At 35.1% G+C, this 24249-nt stretch overlaps 2 protein-coding genes across 3 annotated transcripts in view; both read left to right on the forward strand.

Moving 5' to 3' along the window:
* The first annotated feature begins 3016 nt into the window (after positions 1-3016).
* LOC136039855 (SREBP regulating gene protein-like) overlaps positions 3017-24249 on the forward strand; it is a 37796-nt gene continuing 16563 nt past the window's right edge. Inside the window, exons 1-2 of one of the 2 annotated variants that reach the window (XM_065723792.1) lie at positions 3044-3180; positions 22023-22160. In XM_065723792.1, the coding sequence (XP_065579864.1) occupies positions 22152-22160 (9 nt within the window). In that variant the 5' untranslated portion in view covers positions 3044-3180; positions 22023-22151. Of the gene's footprint in view, positions 3181-22022; positions 22161-24249 lie in introns of both variants that reach the window. The other variant, XM_065723791.1, reaches the window with a different exon arrangement.
* Positions 3332-23921, forward strand: LOC136039856 (uncharacterized protein C15orf61 homolog). Its single transcript, XM_065723794.1, has 3 exons — positions 3332-3364; positions 9062-9402; positions 23714-23921. Exons 2-3 carry the CDS (start codon positions 9069-9071, stop codon positions 23839-23841), a joined length of 462 nt encoding a protein of 153 aa, XP_065579866.1. The 5' UTR covers positions 3332-3364; positions 9062-9068; the 3' UTR covers positions 23842-23921.

The following is a 24249-nucleotide window of genomic DNA, read 5'->3' on the forward strand; positions in this document are numbered from 1 at the left end:
AAGAAGAGTTGCTACCTGCAGAAAGTTGCAATGTGCCTGCCTGGTGTGGTTCTCCTTACATTTTTTGGGATTAGGGATGTTGGAACTGACCCTTTGCTTTCTAATTTGAATTTAGTCGCTCTGTAGATTAACTCTAAAAATAATGATCCGTCATAGTACTTGTAGAACTACCGTTCTATATCCGTTGACTTTTCTTAGTCTAGTACTTGATGTATATGGTGCTGAGCAAATAGTATGGTGCCAAGCATTTAGCTTTTATGCCAGTTTGGACTGCTGGGAATGTCTAAGGCTGATATAGGCATTCATCCTTTTATTCATTTATTCTTTGAACTATAAAGAGCAATATTTTTAGTCCAATCGGATCATCTGTTGTACTGTGAAAGATTGAAAAATTAACTTTTCGCGGAAAAATCCAACTGATTTAATTTTGAAGAATTTCCCATTTCATCCCGCTGCTTGCGTTAACACGCGGTATCCTAAGATTTGATTTATCTAAATCAAGGCCCACTTGATAACTCTAGTGAAGGAGCATATTGCTAGTACGTTCTAAAGTAGATCTTTGCAATTTTAGTAGGTAAGTTGAAATAGAAATATGAAAAATCAATTAGAGGCAACCCAATGGTGAAGTTGGTGGAGGTGATGGTGGAAGGTGGTAAAGTGTGGAACAAAAGTTAAAATCTCTTAACCCAATGTCTCTCAAAATTGATAATTTATTGACAGATTTCCTAATCTTGGCTCCAAGTCTTCCTGGTCAAACTATGAAGTATGTCCTGCAGTAGACGCTAATGCAAAATGAATCAAGAGCACTAGCAGTTAACCATGGTATAGCATTTCAAGAATGGAAAGAAGATAAAAAGAGCAGAAAAGGTGTAACGTAATTCTATATAATTTTTCTCCGGCTGCAAGAGGAAGATATCTAAAACAATATGCTACTACGTGTTTTACCCGTCTGATGTCCCAATTAAAGATAGCCGAACACGATATTATTAATACACTTTGTTTACCATCACAAAATAGCTTCCAACCAGTTGCGATCAAATTACCATCCATAGATCTGACATTCTTGACCTGTACATAAAGTACTAGAATTCACAGAAGCAGATTATTTCAAAGGTTATATAAATCATAATACTAAACTTCATCAAAAAGGACCAAATGATTATGAAAAAGACTTTTTTAAACTCATTAATAATGCATGTTTTGGAAAGACTATGGAAAATGTAAGAAAACGAGCAAATACTGAAATAATTACTAGTCACGAACAGACAAAACTCGTTAAAAAAACAAAAATATAAATGCAAAATCAGACAAAACTCGTTAAAAAAACAAAAATATAAATGCAAAATCATATTTAGCGATACATTTTCAGTAGCTAGAATGGCTTAATCAAAATAAAATGAGATAAACCTATTTACATTAAATTTGCTGTTTTAGAAGTATAGAAATTACTTAAGTATGAATTTAACTATGAATACATCAAACCTAATTATGGTGACGCTGTAGATTTATGCCACATGGACACTGACAGTTTTATCTGTGATATAAGAACCGAAGACTTTTCTCAATGTATATAACCTTATTTATCTCATAGATTTTACACTTCAGATTATAAAAATGATAACCCCTATAAAATTCCTCAATTAAATTGAAAAGTCATAGGACTAATGAAGGATGAGATGTCTGGTATGATATTATCTGAGTTTGTTGGTTTAAGATCTAAAGTGTATGCCCATCTAAAGGATGATGACAACGACAACCAAGAAAAGAAAATAACTAAAAGGTATCAAAACTAATATGATAAAGGATAAAATAACATTGCAGAACTATAAGGATGCATTATTCGGAAAGGTGGAAAGCTTATCGGAAAATCAGTATAATTTTCAAACCCCCTTGGGGTTTTTAACCCTGGAATCTATAAGTTAGTAAAAGTATTATTAAGCTAATTAAGGTATTATAGTTAAGCTAGTTAGGTATTAAAGTTAGTGTTCATAATTAAAGTTGAGCTATAAGCTTCAAAGCTACAAGGTTCAAAGCTATAAGCTTCATAGTTGAATTTTACTTGACAAAAATTTTTAACAAGTAAATTGATAGAAAAGTGCCTATTAAAGCTTATGAATGTGGGAAAAACAAAGATCGTTTTGAAAATAAACATTCAGTAACACCTCAGTGGCTTGTTCGACTGTTTATTTGTGGAGAATCTGGATGTGGTAAAACCAATTTATTGTTGAGCTTGATTTATGATTATTTATACATTCAAAAAATTTATCTGTATGCTAAAGATCTTAAAGAAGATAAGTATAAAGATCTAACGCTTAACATGAATTTCTTGGAAGAAGAAACTAGCTCGGATCTTTTGGCTGCAAGTAATGATAAAAGCGATATCATGGATGTAGATTACCTAGATCCCAAGTGTCAAAATTAAGTTATCTTTGACGATTTTGTAAGAGAAAAAGATCAAAAAATTGAATACTTATTATTGAGAGTTAGAAAATGAAATACATCAATGATCTATGTTTCTCAGTGCTATTTTGATACACGTAAAATTATTCGATTAAACTACTACTATTTTTGGTTTTTCAAGTGTTGCAATCCTAAAGAAATTGATACAATCAGACAAAACCATGCATTTGCCTTGAAAAAAGAAAAATTTGTCAATTACTTTAATCCAGCAACAAAGAATCCTGGATTAATTGATTTGAAAATAAATAATGAGTCTTTCAAGTACAGACAAAACTGTACGTAAATATCGAAAGTAAATATCGAAGTAAATATCAAAACTGAAGTAAATATCGAAAGTATACAAATAACAAAAACAGATGACTGGATGATGATGGTAATCTTGATTTACAATTGATAAATTAACTAAACTAGGTGATCCAAAATCAGAGAATGATGCTATGAATTTAACACCGATGTAAATTTCTTAAATAATTGTTGGATATGCAAACTGAACATCTATAAATACTACGTTTTGTCAGTTGTATTGCCGACCCTAAAACATTGTATTTAAAGATAGCGCAAAATTCGAAAAACGGTTCAAAATCAAAGCATGCTTGGCCCGTTTTCCTTGTCTTGAAAAGTATGCTAAAAGCCATCTGTCGTCTTATTCGATCCAGGACGTTTTTGGCAGTTACATTTGGATCTTCTTTTACCTATTGTATTCTGGCTCTACTATTTAAGGTCAGTTAATCTTTACCGTGCTCAATAGGACAAAATGGGAAACCCAACTCTGAGTAAGGCTAGCCTAGACTTACTAGGCTTATTTCAGTTTTAAAATTCGGTAACATTCCGGATAGGGATTCCACAGAAGAAAATGTGTAAAATTCTAGTTTCGGTACATTTCACTATCTTTGAAAGGGATTAGGTTAGGAAAATGAAACTTACAGATAGATCTACTTACTAAAGTTTGTCCTGGGAAGGTATTTTGGGAAAATTCTAGTTTATTGACTTTTGCTATCTTGGAAAGGGGTTAGGTTAGGAAAATGAAACTTTCAGGGATGGGTCTAAAGGCTAAAGTATATCATGGGAAGGTATTTTGAAGTAGCCTACCTACCTCCACTTCTTCTCCTGTTAGAGGGTCCTGAACTTTGATGACCTTTAAAAATATGTGTATTATAAAAGTGAAACCTTGCAGAATAGATCTTCTGCTTAAATGAAGTAGCCTACAACAAAATTGGTTTTAGCTTCACAACTTTGCTCAATCCCAAGTAAATGAGGTTGAGGCTATAGCTAGGCCTTGGCCAATTCTGTTGATTTTTGAATTAAAATGGAATCATTGTGGGCACCAAGTCATGGTTAATTATAGAAAAAGCCAAGACAGATAGTCCAATTGAGTGAGAAGAAAAACCTGGCATTAGGCTAATTGACTCTAGTTTGGCATTGTGGAATGACATGAGAGGTGTAGCATAAATGAGAGATGGTACTAGTTTGGCATAAATGGGAGACGGGAGCAATGAAGGGGGGCAATTAATGCTAGGTTTTTCTTCTCACTCAATTGGACTATCTGTCTTGGCTTTTTCTACAATTAGCCATGACAGATAGTCCAATTGAGTGAGAAGAAAAACCTGGCATTAATTGACCCCTTTCATTGCCAACATTATCATCTCCCACTTATGCTAGCTCTCATGTCACTCCATAATGCCAAACTAGAGTCAATCTGTTGAAGGGTCTTCCTGGCTTGGCATGCTGAGTTCTTCCATTATAATTGAAAATTTCAATTATAATGTAAAATTTTCCTTTATGCCACTTGACAGTGCTGAACTAGAGTCAATCTGTTGAAGGTTCTACCATGTTCATCATACTGGGTTGAGCAAATAAATTTGGTCTTAGGCAGATTGAATCAAGAATTTAGAATTGAAACATGAAACCAATAATTTCACATATAATCAGAGGCAAACAAGCATCTAAAGTCAAATATGGTCTATTCTACAATGAGCATCATGCAAGGCAGTTGATTTAACTTATAAACTTAAACATTTGCTTTGCTTGTGTCTTGGGTTTGACTCTCTATGCTTTTTCACAAACTCAGGTAGTTTTACTAACAAAAATGCCCAGATAGTCAGTAAAATGGTATTACCCCAGACTAGATAGGCAAGGAAAAACAACAAAATAAAAAGGTGAAATTTCATTAAGTTGCTTTACCTGGCCTTTAAGGTTTTAATGATATGCAAATACATTTCCTAAATTTTGAAAAAAAACAACATTGATATGGCTTAAAATTCTACTCAAATAACAGGGATTGCATTTTAAGAACTAAAGGCAGAGAAAAAGCAACTGGTAACTGAAAATTAAGGTAAAATGTTGTTTTGTCAAAATTTAAATAGGTATAGACCTGTCATGTAGGCAAATTTCAGGGCCCTCTAGAAGGAGAAGGAGTAGAGATGGGTACTTCAAAATACCTCTTGGGATATACTTTAGCCTGTAGACCCACTCTGAAAGTTTCTTTTCCCTAATCTAACCTCTTTCTGAGATAGCCAAAAGTCAATTCAACTGAATTTGTCATGCTATCACTAGCAGGGGTGTAATCCTATTCAAGTCCCTTCCCACAAGGAAACATGCTATGAAAACAATTCTTAATTCATGCAGTATAATCATAGTTAATCTATTTTGCACAGGGAGAACCATTATCTTCACTTCTTTCATTGTTTTACCCCTTTTCTACCATATCTCTAAATTTTTTATGTCCATTCTCTAAATCTTGAAAAACATGCTCAAACAAATGTCCAACCTTCATCTAACCTAGCCTAACCAAACCCAACTTAACCTAATTTCTCACTATTTTTCTATTAGTATTTGGTATGAGAAGTAATTAAATAGTACTGATTTTGTTTAATTTATATTTGAAAATAGAGAAATACTTATTGAATCCATAGGGCTACTTATTTTCATAAATTTTTTAATAATTTAGATTATTTGTTAATGAATCTTCTGCTTAAATGAAGAACAAAAAAAGTATTTTCAGTTTCACAACTTTGCACATTCCCAATTAATGAGTTTTCAAAGATCTGAAAATACTTTTCCTAAATTTAGAAGAAAAAACCATTGACATGGCTTAAGATCCTAATCAAATAACAGGAATTACATTTTCAAAACCAAAAGCAGAAAATGAAAATTAAGGTATAATGTTGTTTGACAAATTTCCAACAGGCTTCTAAGACATAGCAATCAAAAGAGGGCAAACATAGTAGCTTGGCAATACTGTCCCAGAATGTGTTTTTGGCCCCTGGTTCATTACTAAAAGTTTTGTTTTTCCAGCCTAACCACTTTCCAAGATAGCAAAAAGTAGGTAAAAAGAATTTTACCTTATGTCCTTAATGGAATCTAAAAGATGATACCTTCTCCCCTTTTTTGGCCATAGAAAAGAATTAAACATTGATTAAAACTTTTTATTTAATAATAATTCCATTTTTTTAAAGTCATTGAATCCACAGGTATTGATTCATAATGACCCAATTGAATAAACTGTTTATTAATCTTTTGAATTTTGTCCTATTTACTTTAAGCCAGTGGCATCACTCTTGCTCAAACCCATGTACCTGTAAATTGAATTTATTCTGATAAAATCAAGAACTAGAAACCATGGCAAATGTGTAATTTGGGTTATATATTTGCACATTGCAGGGGGTGTGGGGTAAAGTATAGGGGGATCTACAGTTGAAATGTGTTAACTACAATTATTCTACATATTATGAAGTAGGAACTGTTGTTTTTAACTTTTTCTATTGTCAAAAATAAGAGAAAAAGGTCTCATCATTAAGAGTCCATGAAGGGCTTAAAACTGAATTTATGAGTCAACTGTTATATTAAGAAAGGGTATAAAAAAAGGCATTGAGTTTCATGTTCACCCAATTCATAGCTCAGTAATGTAAATCTACAAAATTGCAAGAAGGCAGGGGCAATTCTCCAGCATTTTTATTTTGGGGGGCAAGAGGGGTCCATATCTAGATAGTCAAGGGACATGGGATATATAATAATTTTTTTCTCCACATTATTGGAGGGCAACTGCCCCCCCCCTCCTAAAAGAAGGAGTAAATGCTGGTTCACTACCCAAGTGTTCAGCAGCTTCTGATTTGGTAATAAATCACACCTTTCATTGATATGTCTTGTTGGGCTACTTCAAAGTTTATAGGCATTGTCCATTAAGATTGTAATGGAGAATGGGATCAAGTTTTTTATCCTTCTCTTTTTATTCTCTATGGCCCATTTTGTATTTCAGGCTGCTACTATTGTTTCCAAACTCAAGATGTGGGCAGATAGGGGCTGTATCCACTTTCTCTACCACACATTGTTTTTCTTGTGATTATCATATGCTTAATAAGCCCAATGACTCAATTAGCTTTAGCAACCTGTGCTTGCATGTAACTATGAAATTTCATTTTATTATCAATAATAACAGGGTCCATTGAATTACAGGTTCTATTTTTGCATTTGACAATATTCCCCCTGATGCTCCCAGGGTAAAATCAGAAATGATTTGGTGGTAGCAGAAAAATTACCACTCTGTGGAAGGAAACATTTTAAAATTCTGAGAACTAAGCTGGGTTTCCTTAAAATATTCTAAAATAGGTTACTTACTAGTACCATTCCTTAAGGTATACTATTAAACTTCAGCCCCTCTGCCTAATGGCCAAATGTATGATAGAGGTGCTTCCTAGATTAGGTGCTTTCTGCTATCTTGGAAAGTAGTAAGGCTTAGTTAGATGAATGAAACTTTTAAGAATGAATTCTGAACCTAAAATGTGAATCAAGAAACTAAATCAAAAGATGTTATGTGTGTATTGGTTGTCTAAAGGGTGTGACTCAGGAGTGACTGAGTGTATTAATTTAAAACTTCTAGGAAATGATGAGGGGATTATTAATTGACCTAAAAGGCTATATTGGCATGCTAGTGCTACTGCTATGCTTACTACTACTACTTTAACTACTACTACCATTACAACTGCTGCTTCTGTAGCAAGGACTGACAGGGCTGATGGTATTAAAGTGAATATTTGAGGATGTGTTGAGGGAAAAGTTTAACTAGATCAAAAATACTGTGTGCACACACTTTTCTGGTCCAGTCAGTAAAAAATGTCACCTGTCAATTCCTGGAAAGCCACGTCTCTTGCAGAATTGCTACTTTATATATTCTGCTACTTGCTTCTGCTTGCAGCAGGATTAGGTGTTTTCCACCTAACCTGGCTACTACATGCATGTATAATTACCACAACATTGTGCATCAATGGATATCTTCTTGTGTTTTTCTTCTAATTCATCTGCCCCCCATGTTTTATATTGTGCCCCCTTTTGGAAATTTTTTCAAGTCATATAAAAAGTATCATGATTGTTTAGGTTTGCTATATATCTGCTTCAGCTCCCTACTTTGGACAGAAACCCACGGGTAGCTCACGGGTTCAGAGTAACTGACCATGAGAACACTATAACTTTAGTAAAGAGAAAACGTAATAGAAATATAGTTAACCCTTGGTACTTTCTACTATTGTCTTGTGTATAGCCAAGATGTTATGATTTCTGTAAAGGCTAATGTCTAAGTGCAATTTCTATTTATTTGTTATGAAGTCAGTCTTTTATCTTTTTTTCTGCTGTGTCCATTATTTAATGTTTAAAAAATTTAGCAATAAAAAATCATAGTAAAATGACACAGTAGTAAAAATCAAATGTACAGCTTTTTCCTGATTGGAGATATATCTACAGAGTTTTCAGTATTAATGCATATTTTTTAGTATACAAAATTTTACTAACAGGGTGGATTTTTTTCTAAAGATTGATTTGAAAGATGCTACCAGAAAATTGTGGCAATGAAAATTAAAACGTATTGTTTACCACTTGTACCCAATTCCTCATGCTTCCTGGAGAATTATTTAATTTTAGCCCCCCCCCCCCCCAAACAAAAAAAATGTTCGCTTATCTATATGTAACTCTCTTAGAAGGATTATGTTTTTTACTTGCTTTGGTTCACAGAAGAGGATGAGAACAGAATTCAAAAGTATTTCTGGTATATTTCAAATAAGGAAGTTACTTTGAAATCAACCACACTTCCACTGTTGTAATCAGTTTTCAATGATAAATTAGTGATAATTATAGATTTCAGTCATAATTTTGAAAGGCTTTTAAAATATTATTCATTTTGTGAAGAAACTGTAAATAAAATGAGAAAAGGCCAAGCTCAGAAGTTTTATTCAAGTCATTAATGCAAGAATTTGAATTCTCTACTAAAAGTTTTACTAAAAACTGCACTAAAGTTCTACACTAAGTGACTGTTTAAAAGTTCCTCTTGCATTCTAAAACAAAAATAATCGTCTGCTCTCTAAAAGAAAGATTATTGGGCCCTTCAAGTTCGCTCATTGGCTGGTGCTGAATTTGGAATCTGGGTCTTGAAGTATTCAGCTCAGCTTTTTTAATTTCCAAAAATAGTTATTTATCAAAGATGTGCTGCAGATGAGTTAGATGTTAAATTCATTTTCTTTATGTTTAAAAAATTCTATGTTGAAAAAAATTCTTGAGTATGTTTAAAAAGATTCATTTTGTGTTACTATTATGAATGGCACTATTTACATTTTAGGTTGTTAATGGAATCAGTATTGAAAAAGATCCACTCTTTAGCAATACAAGTTATCTTTCGAGTTTTGAATGGACATCAGAGGCCAAAAGCTTCTGAAGTCTTATCATGTCATCTGAGACAAAGAAATCTTCCTTATTGGACATCATATTTTTTGCCCTATAGAGATGTTGAAAATGATCAGTTTGCAATGTCACACTTTAACTGGGAAGTTGATGGCACTAATTATCATATACTTAGAACTGGGTGTTTTCCCTATATAAAATATCATTGCTCCAAGGCTCCAAGAACAAATCTAACCTTAGAAGACAATTTTTTTAAGGTTGTAAAAGGAATTAATCTAGGTAAGTTAAATATTTAGGTATCAAGTGTGGTATCATTGGTTAATACTTGATCAGTCCTAGTTTCCCTGTTTTGGCTGTAGAATACTGAGAAACTGCCTAACCAGAAAACTGTTTGAATATTTATATTTTGAGACTTTTCCCCCAAAGCTAATGTAACAAGCAGAAGTAATGGGTCTGTGAATGTTTTTTTTCTTTTAAAACAACCTTAAGGATGCTTAAAGTGTATCACTCTAAAGTTTTCTAATCTTTGAGGAAAAGAATATATCAAAGGACATTTCAAATAAAACTGAAGAATGTATAGCAAAATGCGTCAGTTCATTTTGTACTTTTTCATATTTCATTTTGAGGTTGAAATTTGCTACACAACTGCTTTATATATGTTTGCTTAATATATTATTTTCCTTATTTTAATTAAGCTTAAAAAAGAAGCCCTTTCTGCATAAAATGACTTGAAATATGAGACTGCTGCTTTGTATGCTGAAATCTAACTTTCTTTCTAATTTAATGGATTGAATAGTCTCATTTGGGTGAAATCGTTACGGGTCTCGTAGTAGTGAAGGTTTTAAAATATGAATTAGGGGAAATTGAAATGGAGCCTATTGGAAGGTGAATCCAGCTGAAACAAATAGTAGTTAAGAAAGTGAGAGGGAATGGCAATTGTGGTGTAGATGCAGTTAAAGTTCCATAAAGAACTTTTTAAATGCACCAGTGTTATAATCATTTGTGAGTTGATTAAGAAAGGATGCAAAATAATAATCGTTAAGTAAGAATAAGATATGGTTCCCAAAAAATGCTATCACAAGTACTAATGAGCTGATTTTGCCCTTCAGAGTCAAGCATAAAAAAGGTTTCAACTTGGAACTTATTGAGTTTTCTACCAATGTATTATTGTTAATTAGGCAAAAGCTTTTTGCAACTCCACTGCTATAATATTGAGCCAGCTATTAGGCTTTCAGGTTTATTATGCATGATGTCCATAAAGTGAACAAGATAGTGGGTGGCAGATATAGAGTAATAGTTTCCGAATTGCCTCAGGTTAACATTTGGGATTATCTTTGCCTTCAACCGCTCAGCTAAAAAGCTTCTAAATAATTTGATATAAAATAGATTAAGTGTAAGGGGTCAAACACTGTCGAAATCATACCTGTTACCTTTTCTTTTCAGAAAATGATAAGACCTCTTTTCCAACGATTTGGAAACTTGCCAGTATAGAGAATTTCATCAATTAGTTTATGGTAACAAACTGTAAGTAAGGATTGACTCAGTCCAATAGTAAATGAAACCCTAAAAGAAGTTTTGTAACAATCAATATGTCAAAAAAATTGGCTTTTTATGCTGGTTTTAAATATATAAATTAAATTAAATTTAATGATACCTGTCAAAAGCTAAGAACCCGAGAAAAATTCTCTGGTTTTTGAAAAAGGGGGAAATAACCTGAAAAAATCAAGCAATCTTAATGAAAATCACACCATTAGATTCAGCAAATCATAGAACTCTATTGTAGAAGTTTCAAGCCCCTACTTACAAAAATGTGGAATTTATATTTTTGGCCAGAAGAAAAACCACAGATGCGTATTTATTTGTTTTTGTCTTACCCAGGGGTAATCATATCAGTCCAATGGTCTTTGAAGATCAAGAGAGGTCTGATTCAAACAGAAATTTAAAGTGTTAGTGTCCACTTTATGTGACCAAAAAGATTGGAGAGTAGCTAGTCTCCCTATCACGACTGTTTTCCCCCCAAAGACACCAATCAAAATTTTGAGATTGGTATTTGGTATGGCATAGTTGAAAGGTTCAATAACTATGCCTTTAGGGATGACATGACCTCCCACAGCCCCTAGAGAAAGGACTGTGAGTTATGGAATTTGCCCATAGAAATTTTAAAGGTCAAAAATTTCTAATAAGGGATCAAATAGTTTTAATTATTTTGTAATTTTTGAAATTTTATATTCATTAAAATAAAGTAGAGGGCGTAGTTGGCAGTAAGTATAAGTAAAAATCCGAAATTTTTGTATCCTTTCTCTTCATCACCGTTCCTTAAAAATAAAAGGAAGGAGGCCAAGTTTAACTTGTTTTGGAAAGTGAAGAATTAAAACCAATCAGTTGGGACGAAATAGTTAATAATTTTGCAGAGACCAAAGTAAAAATAATTCAGATGCAAAAAAATCTATTTTTTAGATAGGGCTACATTAGTATCTTTTTTAATTTGTCCTGGAAATTTTTGGGAGACAAGGGGGGAGGGTCTAATCAAGATTTTACACTGGGCGCAAGAAAGGCCAGAACCGCCACTGGTTCGGTGTGGGACAGGCAATATTTTCATTTGTTGTTCTTGATATTTTAACAAATAAGCTACTTTCAGCATTTCTAGCGCTGCATAGCTCCACTTATGAAAGAGGGCTTTCATGTTTCTCAATTAATAAGTAAAATGACTACATTTTTTTAAATGGCTGCTTTGGTAATTTTGGCTATTTTGAATGGTAATTTATTTTTTTTTACTATTGAAAAGAGGTGATTTAACAAGATTGATTTGAATAAATGTCATTCAACTAGTTTCTCATTGTAATTTCGTACTGTGTATTCAATTAAAAAAGAAGAACTAAATGAATTTTGTATATCCTAGATTTTAGTTTGCATTTCTAATTTTCTAAATTTGATATATTAGATTTAGGCTTGTCATAGTAGATTTATGAATTTACTGCTCAGCAGGGGCCTCCAGCAGGCCTTTCAGTGCGTTCCCAGGTGGCGATAAGGTAATGCCCTACAGATATGTAGGGTACCTCCGTAGGAGGCACGGACCTAGGGGGGATCTTGTCCCTGGGGGTCCAAAAAAGAAACTTGAGAACCCTCGCCCGGGGCCGTAAACATAGGTGGAGGAGGAAGAAGGCCTTTTAAATGTTCATTCAACAGAGCCCAAAGTGTTTGCACACGTCCCATGAGTTACAAAGCTTCTCACAGTAATGGATTAAATCGCATGGTGACGCAGAGCACCGTTGTGGGAGAATCCTCTATGGGAGGACAACTGAAATAGCGCATAATATCCAGTTCTCCAGACAACGGCCTGTGTAAAGGGCTGCCTCGATTCTTTCGGGGTACCTGCAAGACCGGGGACCTTTCCATCAACTCTGTTCCCACTTGAGGAGTAGCGCCTCTCGAGGATATTATAGTCTAGTAAATGACACAGCGTTCACACGGGATTCTGATTAACAGATAATTCTTTTGGACTTGGTCTGTTTTGGTGGGCGTTTTTCGGCAGAAAATCCTCTTCCTAGCTAATTTATCTACCATGGGTTGCGTCACCGTAGTAGCATAATATTTGTCGGTATGAATATATAATGAGTCGGATGGAATAGACTTGAGATTGTCTGTGTAGGTTTTCGACTCTTGTTGCTAGAAGAGACTTGAGAAGATATGCTGGTCCTTGGTCCTGTACTGGTATCCGGGACCATTGCTAGTCCTAAGCCGAAATAATTTCAATGATTTAGAGAATATGAAAATTTAAACTAGGAATTTTACAACTTTAAAAAATCACTATCGTATCGACATTTTGACTGTAGAATCCAGACGATTGGAACAGGACTTATTAGCAATCACAGAAACGCATACCCCAGGGGTAGGAAGCATGAAATTGTGTTATATAGAATTAATTTACTTAGGCGGAAAGGATGAAGTACATAAACAGGGATTTGGGCTCATGATGAATAACGAAGCTGCTTAGTCCTGTTTAGCCTGGGAAGGTATTAATAATAGAATACTAATTGCTCATTTTGTGACTAAAAAGTTCAAGGTATCAGTTATAGTAGTATATACTCCTGTAGAACAGACTAACAGATATACTAGTTACTCATATGAATTTGAATTACAGTTACAGGAGCAAGGAAAAGTATGCTATTTTTATTGAAAGATTTTAACGTCCAGTTCGGCAGAAATAGCTATAGACGGTATCCTAGCGTAGGTAAATTTGATGTAGGAAAAGAAATGTAGGAGCTCATATGGTATGAGCCTTAGCAAAATTCTAAGAATCAATAGATTGCTTTAAAAGGCAAATCAGAGGCTTAATGCCGGTTGGGATTGAAATAAGAGCTCACGAGGTCCTTCTAAATATCGAAATTCATTAAGATCCGATCACCCACTCGTAAGTTAAAAATACCTCAATTATTCTCATTATTCCTCTCCCTTCAGCCCTCCAGATGGTCGAATCGGGGAAAACGACTTTGTCAAGTCAATTTGGGCAGCTCCCTGACATGCCTACCAATTTTCATCGTCCTAGCATGTCCAGAAGCACCAAACTCTCCAAAGCACTGAATCCCACTCCCTAACTCCCCAAAGAGAGCGGATCCAGTCCAGTTACGTCTATCAAGAATGTACGACATTTAAAGCGTTTTCCAAGACTTCTTGTTTCCCCCTCCAACTCCTCCCAATGTCAACAGATCTGGTCGAGATTTGAAATAAGAGCTCTGAGACATGAGTTCCTTCTAAATATAAAATTTCATTAAGATCCGGTCACCCGTTCTTAAGTTAAAAATACCTCAATTTTTCTAATTTTTCCAAATTAACAACTTCCAGCTCCCCAAAAAGAACGGATCCGTTCCAATTATGTCTATCACGTGTCTATAACTTGTGCTTATTCTTCCCATCATGTCTCATCCCGATCTCTCCACTCTAAGCGTTTTCCAAGATTTCCGGTTTCCCCCTCCAACTCCCCCCAATGTCTCTGGATCTGGTCGGGATTTAAAATGAGATTTCAAAAGCACCAGATCCTTCTAAATAGGCCTATCAAATTTCAGTAAGATCTGACCACCCGTTCGTAAGTTACAAATACCTCATTTATTCTAATTTTTCTGAATTACTCCCCCTCCCCAACTCCACCAAAGAAAGTGGATCCAGTCCGGTTATGTCAGTCACTTATCTTGGACTTGTGCTTATTCTTCCCACCAAGTTTCATCCTGATCCCTCTGCTTTCAGCGTTTTCCAAGACTTCCGCCCCCCCCCTAACGACACTGGATCTGGTCGGGATTTAAAACAAAAGATCTGAGTTACGAGGTTCTTCTAAAAATGAAATTTCATGAAGCTCCGATCACTTCTTAGTAAGTTAAAAATACCTCATTTAAATTTTTTTTTAGAATTAACCCCCCCCCCCAACTCTCCCAAAGAGAGCGGATCCGTTCCGGTTATGTTAATCATGTATTTAGGACTTGTGCTTATTTTCCCCACCAAGTTTCATCCCGATCCCTCCACTCTAAGCTTTTTTCAAGATCTTAGGTTCTCCCCCCCCCTACTCCTTCTAATGTCACCGGATCTGGTCGGAATTTAAAATAAGAGCTATCAGACTCGATATCCTTCCAAACATCAAATTTCATTAAGATCTGATCACTCCTTCGTAAATTAAAAATACCTCATTTTTTCAAATTTTTAGGATTACCCTCCCCCCAACTCCCCCAAAGAGATCGGATCCATACTAGTTATGTCAATTACGTATCTAGGACTTCTGATTATTTTCCTTCCAAGTTTCATCCCGATCCCTTCGCTCTAAGCATTTTCCAAGATTTTAGGTTCCCCCCCCCCAACTCCCCCAATGTCAGCGGATTTGGTCGGGATTTGAAATAAGAGCTGTGAGACACGATATCCTTCGAAACAACAAATTCCAGTAAAATCCGATCACTCCTTCAAAAGTTAAAAATACCTCATTTTTTCTAATTTTCAGAATTAAACCCCCTCCAACTCCCCCAAGGCGAGTGGATCCGTTCTGGTTATGTTAATCACGTATCTAGGACTTGTGCTTATTTTTCCCACCAAGTTTCATCCCGGTCCCTCCACTCTATGCGTTTTCCAAGATTTTAGGTTTACCCACCCCAACTCCCTCCAATGTCACCTGATCCGGTCTGGATTTAAGATAAGAGCTCTGAGACACGATATTCTTCCAAAAATCAAATTTCATTTAGATCCGATCACCCGTTCGTAAGTTAAAAATACCTCTTTTTTCTAATTTTTCCGATTTAACCGTCCCCCCAGCTCCCCTCCCCAGATTGTCGGATCGGGAAAACGACAATTTCTAATTTAATCTGGTCTTGTTGCTGATACGCCTGCCAAATTTCATCGTCCTAGCTTACCTGGAAGTGCCTAAAGTAGCAAAACCGGGACAGACAGACCGACCAACAGAATTTGCGATCGCTATATGTCACTTGGTAGATCCAAGTGCCATAAAAATTAATGGCTACAGACTGCTGTAATTTTGTAGGTATAACAATTTAGCTATGACCAATACAGTGTTTTGTTATAAAATGGCCCAATATGATTGAAAGACAGACACTCAATTAAATAACACTTACATTCAAAGCAGACTGGTCCATCCCAGAACTACCGTAGTGCAGTGGCACCATGTATCAGTAGACTTTAATTTCACAGTTTCTCCTTTTTCTCGATCTTATATATTTCTTTTTCAACCACATTTTTCGGCTGTAACTTCAATTTCTTATCCCCCATCTCGTATTCTGGGAAGCTAACACCCATACAAATTCCCTGAACAGTGGACATTATATATCCCATCTAGGTATTCTATTTCTTGAATTTCTAAAGCTAGGACTATTAGATTTTTTTTTATTCTATTAGACTATTTATTTTAGTTGACCACACTTGTTACAGTACTCCACCCCCCCCCCATTCGGAAGAGAAACTTCCATCTCTTTAATATCCCCACCTTTTGAAGCTGTGGAGTCCTTTTTTTATTTTCGTACTGAGGACGGCCGAGCAGAAGCCTCTGCTGAAGTATTTGCGTTGCATTTTTATCTTCAATGGCTTTAAGTAGCCTTGTTTTTTCTTCTTTTTAATATTTTTCTTATCTTATTCTTTCCTGGCTATTACTAGCAGAAAGTACCATTCACTAACACCTTGTGTAATTCTCCTTTACGTTTCGGTTTCTCTTATTTGTTTATCAAGTCATTAACGTAAATCGTATGGGGTTATGTAGGGATGCTTTTTGATTGAAGATCCGAGTGTGGGTATTTTGTGCATAATGAAATGAGCCAAGCCATAATCAGTCTTATGCCTTGCAAAGGTCCATTTATACTCCCACAAAATATATCTCAATTATTCGTGATACCTTCAATCAAATGAATAAGTCAAATTATTTTTAAAATTCAGTCTTTGTCATTCTATATTCTTCTTGTTGTTGTGGTTTCATTTCAGGTGATGTTTGATTGGCAAAATTTATGCTTAATTCCGGACTTTGTTTTACTTTGTCTTTTTTTTAAGTTTGTTCAGCGGCCCCTCACTCTATAAATTTTTACCTTAATTGCCCAAATTGGACAGTTTTAGGTATACGGAACTTTAGTCAAATGGCTTTAGACGAAGACCAATAGATGTTTATTTAAAGTATAACCTCCTATCATAGCATCAATAGTCTTAGACTTGTTATTTTTGTTACTTGAGGTTGCAAGTGCCTAAACACTAGCACCTGATTCGAGCGTTACTCGGCTGTGTCTATGTAGATCATACTTGGTAATTTGATTGCTATCTTGTGGTGCTGTGCAAACAGATTAGAGTTATGACTAGGCTTAGCAATGGTAATGCTATTGCTTATTGGATCTCATAAAATGCCGTATTTTCGGAGCGCCTCAACACCTTAAAATGTATGGAAAGGGTAGTTGCTTACATACAATTTTTCTGACAACAATTTTTATATTCTGTATGCTAAATTTTAGAAGGTGTTCCCATAAAATGGTATGTCTATGCCTCTGACTGAAGTAAGGCCATTACGACAGATTCTTAGCCGATTTTGCACATTAATAGGAAATTTCCTCAATATCTCATCCCGAATCAATAAAGTCGATGTTCCAGTGTTTATTCTTTAAACATTCAATCTCAAAACAACATAATATAGGTAAATCACTGACATCTTCAAAAACAGAACATTCTAAGCTATATAAGGCTCTAGAGAAGGATGTAACCCTACCGACCCTTGCAGGCTGACTTCATCGTTTGAAGTTTTGCCATCATTAGGCCAAAAATTTGCTGGTCCTTCCCATGTTTTTACGGTAGGATCATATTGTCCCTGAGTACTATTTTCTTCTTAGTTTCTTGTTACAAATTTTTGAATAAAACACCTCTTCTCTTTCCTGGAAGACGCTCATTAGGTTGTGTTTGCCACCTATCATTTTACCTCTTGCTGCGAAAATTCCCTGGGCGAGTTGGGAAGCTATTTCCTATAGCAAAATGATGGCTTTTGTTATGAATTCTGCTGCGAAATTCTGACGTGTATTATGCTTAGCGTAAAACAAATGACACTTTCTATATACTCTGTTCATTATTTTGTCCCATCCAACTAGGATTATATTTACTCCTATACCCATTTAGCCTATCTGATCCGATAAATGGCACCTATCTTCGTAACGTCTCTTGCTGTTGGGCCGTATTAACTGACATACTATCTAGATAACTTCGAAGACCACACTGCTTTATTGTTTTGCAGTTTTACTGCTGATGATGAACACTGTATATGTGTTCGAAATATCCAGTTAAATAATTTTATATCAATTCACTGTCAATAAAATAGTATTATCCCTATTTTGAACTGTTTTACTTTCGACATACTATCTAGCTTTTTCATAACCCTGTCTATCTGAATTTCTCTATCAGCAAAGGCTATTACGTTGCTTAGAGTTTCAGGCTTCCGTATAAGAACTAGCTTAACCATTTTTTTTTTGAGCCCTGCGTAGAAGCGTACAACTACAATTTTTGTATGGTCTTGTCTGCTCCGCTATGACCTAGCTGTAACATTCAGTTTTGCAAATTTATCGGTGTATTCGTGAATACTGACGGGTGTATTAAAAGTGACCACCTCTGTTTTAAGCTTTTCCAGTTCGTTTTTCTCGATAAATCTTTTTTTAAAGGCTTCTACTAACAAGGCCATTCTGTCAATTGCGGTTTTATTATATCCAATCGACACAATATATTACTCTGTACTTTCTCTTAGCCTAGTCTCTAGACACTGTTTGTTTGAACAGTAGTCTGAGAATAGCAAGGCGAAAATTTCAGGGAATGCTGAGGGGGAAGTTGAATTAAATCAAAACACGCCATGTGCATACCGGTTGTCAAGATGGTGCGTCAGTAATATCTTGGGAACGGCTTAGCGTTGAAACTTGAACTTTGCAACGGCTCGAACATTGAAGGTTGAAACTTCCAGGGCATGATGATGCTACTGCTGCTGCTACTGTTACTATTACTGCTAATACAACCACTACTCCCTCTATTATTGCTCTTACTACTACTTATATTGTGAATACCACTAAGGTTAAGGGTATTAATATCAGCGTATCAGCAATATCATAGAAATGGCTAGGAGTACAAAGTTGAAATTTACAGGGCTTGTTGTGAAGAGTGTTGAAATAACCAAAAGGCAATATTTGCAAGCTAATATTACTGCTGCTACTCCTACTACTACTGCTGGTACCACTATTACTACTTCTACTACTACTAAAGCTAAGGGTATTCAGATGAAAATTTCAGGGAATGTTGAGAGGATGTTGATCTAAATCAAAATAGACTCTGCATGCAGGTTTTCAAAAGCACGTATCAGCAGTGTCCCGGGAATTATTTAGGGTTTTAAGTTGTAACTTTCTGTATGTGTTAAGGGGGATGTTGAAAGAAAACAAAAGCCAATATTTTGAGTAGTGCTAATAATGCTAATACAACTACTACAAATATTGGTACTACTGAAACTTAGGGTATTAAGGTCAAGCTTTTTGTGTATGTTTACGGGTATGTTGAACTAAAACGATACACACAATTTACATAGTACGCACTATTTACATATTATTAGATCATAGTATAAAATGGTAGCATCTGTTGCAGTTCTGTCTAAAATAATAAAGCTATATACTCGTAAAGTAGGCTGGTCAGATTCTCCGGGTTTGACGGACGGAAAGTCTTGCCATGTATTTTGGAGACAAATTTGGATTGAGTGTGTAAGACCGAGATCAGGATGGGTACTCGAAATTATGAAGTTGAGTAAAGACAGTATCAAAAGATGGTGAAGTCTTGGAAAAGAAGCCGAATAAAAGAGCTATCACGTTATATGAAAAACGATCCTCGTCAGTTATGGCGTGAAGTGTAAACAGAATGCTCATGTGGTATTTATTTCAATTATTGAAAGGTTTGAAAAACGTGAGAAACCATTATTTGTTTGTGCAATAGATATATCTAAGGCGTTTGATTCTGTCCTACATTCGCAAGGAGTTCTGTTACTACTGAGGGCACTGTTTGATTCGTTTGTCTGTGGCAGAAGTATGTAAAGTCCCAAGTAAGAATTTGGTCTGGAAGACAGCTTTCTGAACGGATAGAGATATGTAAAGGTGTTAAACAGGGCTCAGTCATTAGCCCAATATTTAATAATGCATTGCGTTCTGCGACAAGACCGATTCGAGAGTTGTTGAGGGTTTTGATACAAGTAGTCTGTCTGACGCAGACGACCTACTTTTAATAAGTGATAATTTAGAATCTCCACAAGAAGCTGTTCGTACAGTGTCGTCTTCTCTTGGGTTAACTATAGAACCGCTTAAGACTGAATTTGTCGTTTTTAACGACGAAGCACTGCCAAGTCGTGCTTTTAGCGTCAGGGGGGAAACGATTGTCCAAAGAGGTGCGTTTGAGTACCGAGGACTTCGATATGGGAGTTCCGTTAAAATAAATAAAAGTTTAGTTATTGTTGCTCTTAAAGAAAAACTAAGTAAAACTTACGGTATGTTAGCTAGAACTAAAGGTCAAGTTGATAAAATAACACTTGGGCGTTTGTGTAGTTTGCGCCCCATTGTTTTTTTTGTAACCCTCTGAAGAATTTGTTTAATAAAACCGAGCGCAAACAAATCCGTTCAAATTTTTTCCGGTACTGTTAAATATTTACTGGGAATTCCTTTTTTTCTGAAACTCATATGCTTTGCCAAAATACCATATTTTTGAAATTAAGCGAGAAAATGGACGAGCTTTCTATCCGTTTCATAAGTCGAAGTAGAAAAATCTACGACTTTGCGCTAGCTAGTATTAATGTGTCATTATTTTTGCTTGTTTTCGTTTTATCGCAGTGCGATTTTATTTTGTAGTGTTTAGTGATTTTTCTGTTTGTTTTTCTTTTCTTTTGTCCATCGAGCATTTACATGTATTTTTACGGAGCGTTGAAATAAAATCATTATTATTGTTACTATGAGCTTGTAAATTGTCAAAATTGTGTACCAGCAATTTCTCAGGACCGGCTCAGAGTATTAAGTTGAAACTTTCAGGGTACATTACGGTGAATTTTGAACTAACCAGAGGCTCTATGTGCATACAACGACTACTAATGAGTAATGCTACAACGATTACTGCTACTAGCGAGGCCAATTGTATTAAAATTAAAGGTTAAAGGAATATTTAGGGGGAGTTTCAACTAAGTCAAAATACTACATACATGCTGGTTGTTAAAAAAACATATAAACAGTATCTTAGGAAAAACTTAGAGTATTCAGTTGTAACATTCAGGATATGTTGAGGACGATGTTGAACCAACCAAAAGATACTATTTGCATTTTACCACTATTACTTTTTCTACTGCTACGACTATTATTTCTACTGATCCAATGGATACTAAGGTGAAACTTTCAGGGCATATTTAGGAGGTTTTGAACTAAATCAAAAAAGTATTATGTGAATACAAGTTTCCAAAAAGATGTGTTAGTGATTTCTCAGAAACAACTTAAGAGCATTGAATTGAAACTTTCAGGCCGTGTTGAGAGGGGTGTTGAATTAACCAAAAGGAACTCCGTGCGTATGGCTAATATTGCTAGGCCTACTGCTGCTACTGCTATAACTGAGGCTAAGAGTATGAAGGTCAAACTTATAGCGAATATTTAGGAGGATCTTGAACTAAATGAAAACACACTCTGTGCATGCAGGTTGTCAAAATGATGCATCACTAATATCACAGGAATTGTCTAGGGCAGTAAACTTGAAGGGTATGTTAAGGGGGATGTTGAACTAACCAAAAGGAAGTATGTGCATACTACTAGTACTATTACTACCACAACTGGTAGTGGTACTGCTACTACAACTGTCACTATTACTATGGCCACTGCTACTACCACCACTGCTGCAGCTACTGTTACGATTAATACTGAAGCTAAGGGTATTACGTTGTAAGTTTCAGGGAATGTTCAGGTGGATGTTGAACTAAATCAAAACACTATGTTGATGCACTCTAACGAAAGATTACAATAGTTATATCCCATGAACAGCTTAGAGCATTCAGTATAAATTTTCACTGCATGTCGATGGGTATGTTGAACCAACCAAAGGGTAGTACATGTATACTACTAATAATAATGCTTCTACTACTACCGCTAAGGCTAAGCTTATTAAGCAGAAATTCTTAGGAAATATTGTGGAGGGGTCGAATTAAAATGAAACTCGCTATGTGTCTGCAGGCTGTCAAATTTATGTATTAACATTATGTCAAGAGCTGCTTAGAGTATTAGATTTAACATTTCAGGGTATGTTGAAGGGATGTTTGACTAGACTAAAAATTTGCAATGTAAATTCTATTGCTGCCATCACTAATACTACTCCCAATGCTCCTACTATTACTTCTTTTATTTTAGCTACTGCAATTGTGAATGCCAAGGATATAAGTAAAACTTTCATGACATGGCAAGGGCGATGTTGAACTGAACCAGAACACACAACGTATATGTGGGCTATCGTCTGGATGTATTAGTAATATCCCATGAATGGCTAAGGTATTAAGCTGAAATTTCCGACGCTACAAGGACTACTGCCACTTTTGCTACTACTTCTACTCCTACTATTGCTACTATCACTGCTACTATTGATCTAATTCAAAATAGTTTAAGGGCATCCACATTGTCAAAATAGATCAGGTTGTCAAGATATCCAGGTGGGATATCTTAGAACTGGAATAGGGCATAAAGTAGACACTTTTAAGGAAGAAGTTTTAATTTATTCCAATAAGATCTAAAACTCGTAAGCTATAAACATAACTTGTGAATAATGCCCAACCGATTGGCAGTTGAAAAATGTACGCTCGTTAATATTTTGACCCTGTTTGGTCATTTAGGTTCATTTATGATCATTTATGCTCTATTGAGATCCCTCCTGATACTCTAGGACCACTTTGATCCATGGGGAAATATTTACAGACAAATAGAAATGCACCCGTTATCAAATATCTCGGAAGAAGTGCAAATTTTCGTGTTTTTGCACACAGGAGCTTGAAACCTCTGCAGTAAGGTTCTTGAAAATGCTGAATATTATGCTCAATTTACTCTGAGATCGCACCAGTTTTAGTGCGTGCTACATGTTTTTTTTTATAAATCTTAAAATTAACCTCCCTTTGAAGGATCGAAAGGGATTGGAAGACAATCACTTTTTCTATTTTTCTTAAATTGCCCAGTTTCTAAGGCTCGAAACTTCTTATGGGTACTTGTAAACTAATGAATTTCGCTTATTTGGGTCACCATAACGGAGAAATCTTTTGATATGTCTATGTTTTCCGGATTAAGTTTTTAGAATTCCGGTTGGCACATATCCCTTCTTAGAGTTCGTTACCATAAACTGTCTTAAGTTGCCTTACTAGCATTATCTCTACGTAAATATAAAATGATGTGTTATGAGAAAGATATGTAATTTTCCGGCCCATGTGTGAATGTTTAAATAAAGTGCAAATATAATACATATCACGGGGTAAACCTTTTAATTTAGATGGTAAATTAACCAAAATAATTACGCCCAAATATTCTGGTTGCCCATTTCAAATCCGTATCAACAAAAAGAAAAAAAGGAACTACTAAATTATGCGAGAAAACAAAAGAACAAAAAATAAACATCTCTTACCATGAAAAAAAAAAACTGTGAAAAGTAAGATAAGAAAAATCTTCTAGGTTGTTAGGCAGAAGTGTTGAGAATCCTTATCAAAGAAAGAATATTATACGCTGAAAAGGATGTGCCAATCAAGGAAGAAATCATAAAAATTTCTGAAGAAAGCTTATTTGACACTTAAATCACCACTCGAATTTAGATGAGGGTAAACTCGTCGGTACTCGTCTTGTTCCATTTAAGCTGTTTTTTATTGTTCCATTTAAGCCATTTTTATGTAAAAGCGGTTAGCCTTAAAAGAGAGAGAAAAATCTCCATTTGAAGTTAGTTTTGCTGGAAACTTCACCCTTTTTAATGAGAAAATTTTTTTCTTAACATCTGTGTAGACCTTTTAGTATTTTTTTTCTTTTTACTAGAATCAACCAAGGCATTTGTCTCATTTTATTTTGTCTTTTAGGTATTCCCTGCTTTTTGTACGGAATCAGTGCAATATTCTTAATCAAAGCTAAAGAAATAGTGAAAACTGCTCATGGTGATATTGTGATCTATTTCCTGATTCAAGAAGATAAAAGTGCCATGTTTTAAGGTTTCTACCTTTTCGTCAAGTAAAAGCTTGTTTTTTGTTTGAAAAAGCTGAAATTTTAAATAATAAAATTTAGTAGATTCTTGCTGTTTTAATTTTTAATATAAAAATTAGTCATACTGGCCTAGAATCCTCTATTACACTTGATATTTTAAATCATTAAGAAATTAAATACATTAGAAATGAAACACATGCTAGGCATGGTGTCAAATTATGCGAGTTTTAGTAGATACATTTTAGTAGAAAGGTAGACAACAACTTTTGAAATTTGATTCCTGAGAGAGGTACAATTCTTATAACTAGAGGCTCCACAGGTTTTTTTTTTGCCTAATCTCTCTCCTTCCTCTGACCTTTCGCACACTGACGCGGTGCATCTTCATCATCTCAATATTATTCAGCAAATGCCTCTC

This window comes from Artemia franciscana, chromosome 20 (genome assembly GCF_032884065.1).
Source record: "Artemia franciscana chromosome 20, ASM3288406v1, whole genome shotgun sequence".
Classification (NCBI taxonomy): Eukaryota; Metazoa; Arthropoda; class Branchiopoda; order Anostraca; family Artemiidae; genus Artemia; species Artemia franciscana.

Excerpts from the sequence above, each read along its gene's own strand:
- LOC136039856 (XM_065723794.1), top strand. The coding sequence starts at position 9,069 with ATGGAATCAGTATTGAAAAAGATCCACTCTTTAGCAATACAAGTTATC. Across the intron at positions 9,403-23,713 it reads TGTAAAAGGAATTAATCTAG|GTATTCCCTGCTTTTTGTAC; the intron begins GTAAGTTAAATA and ends TTTGTCTTTTAG.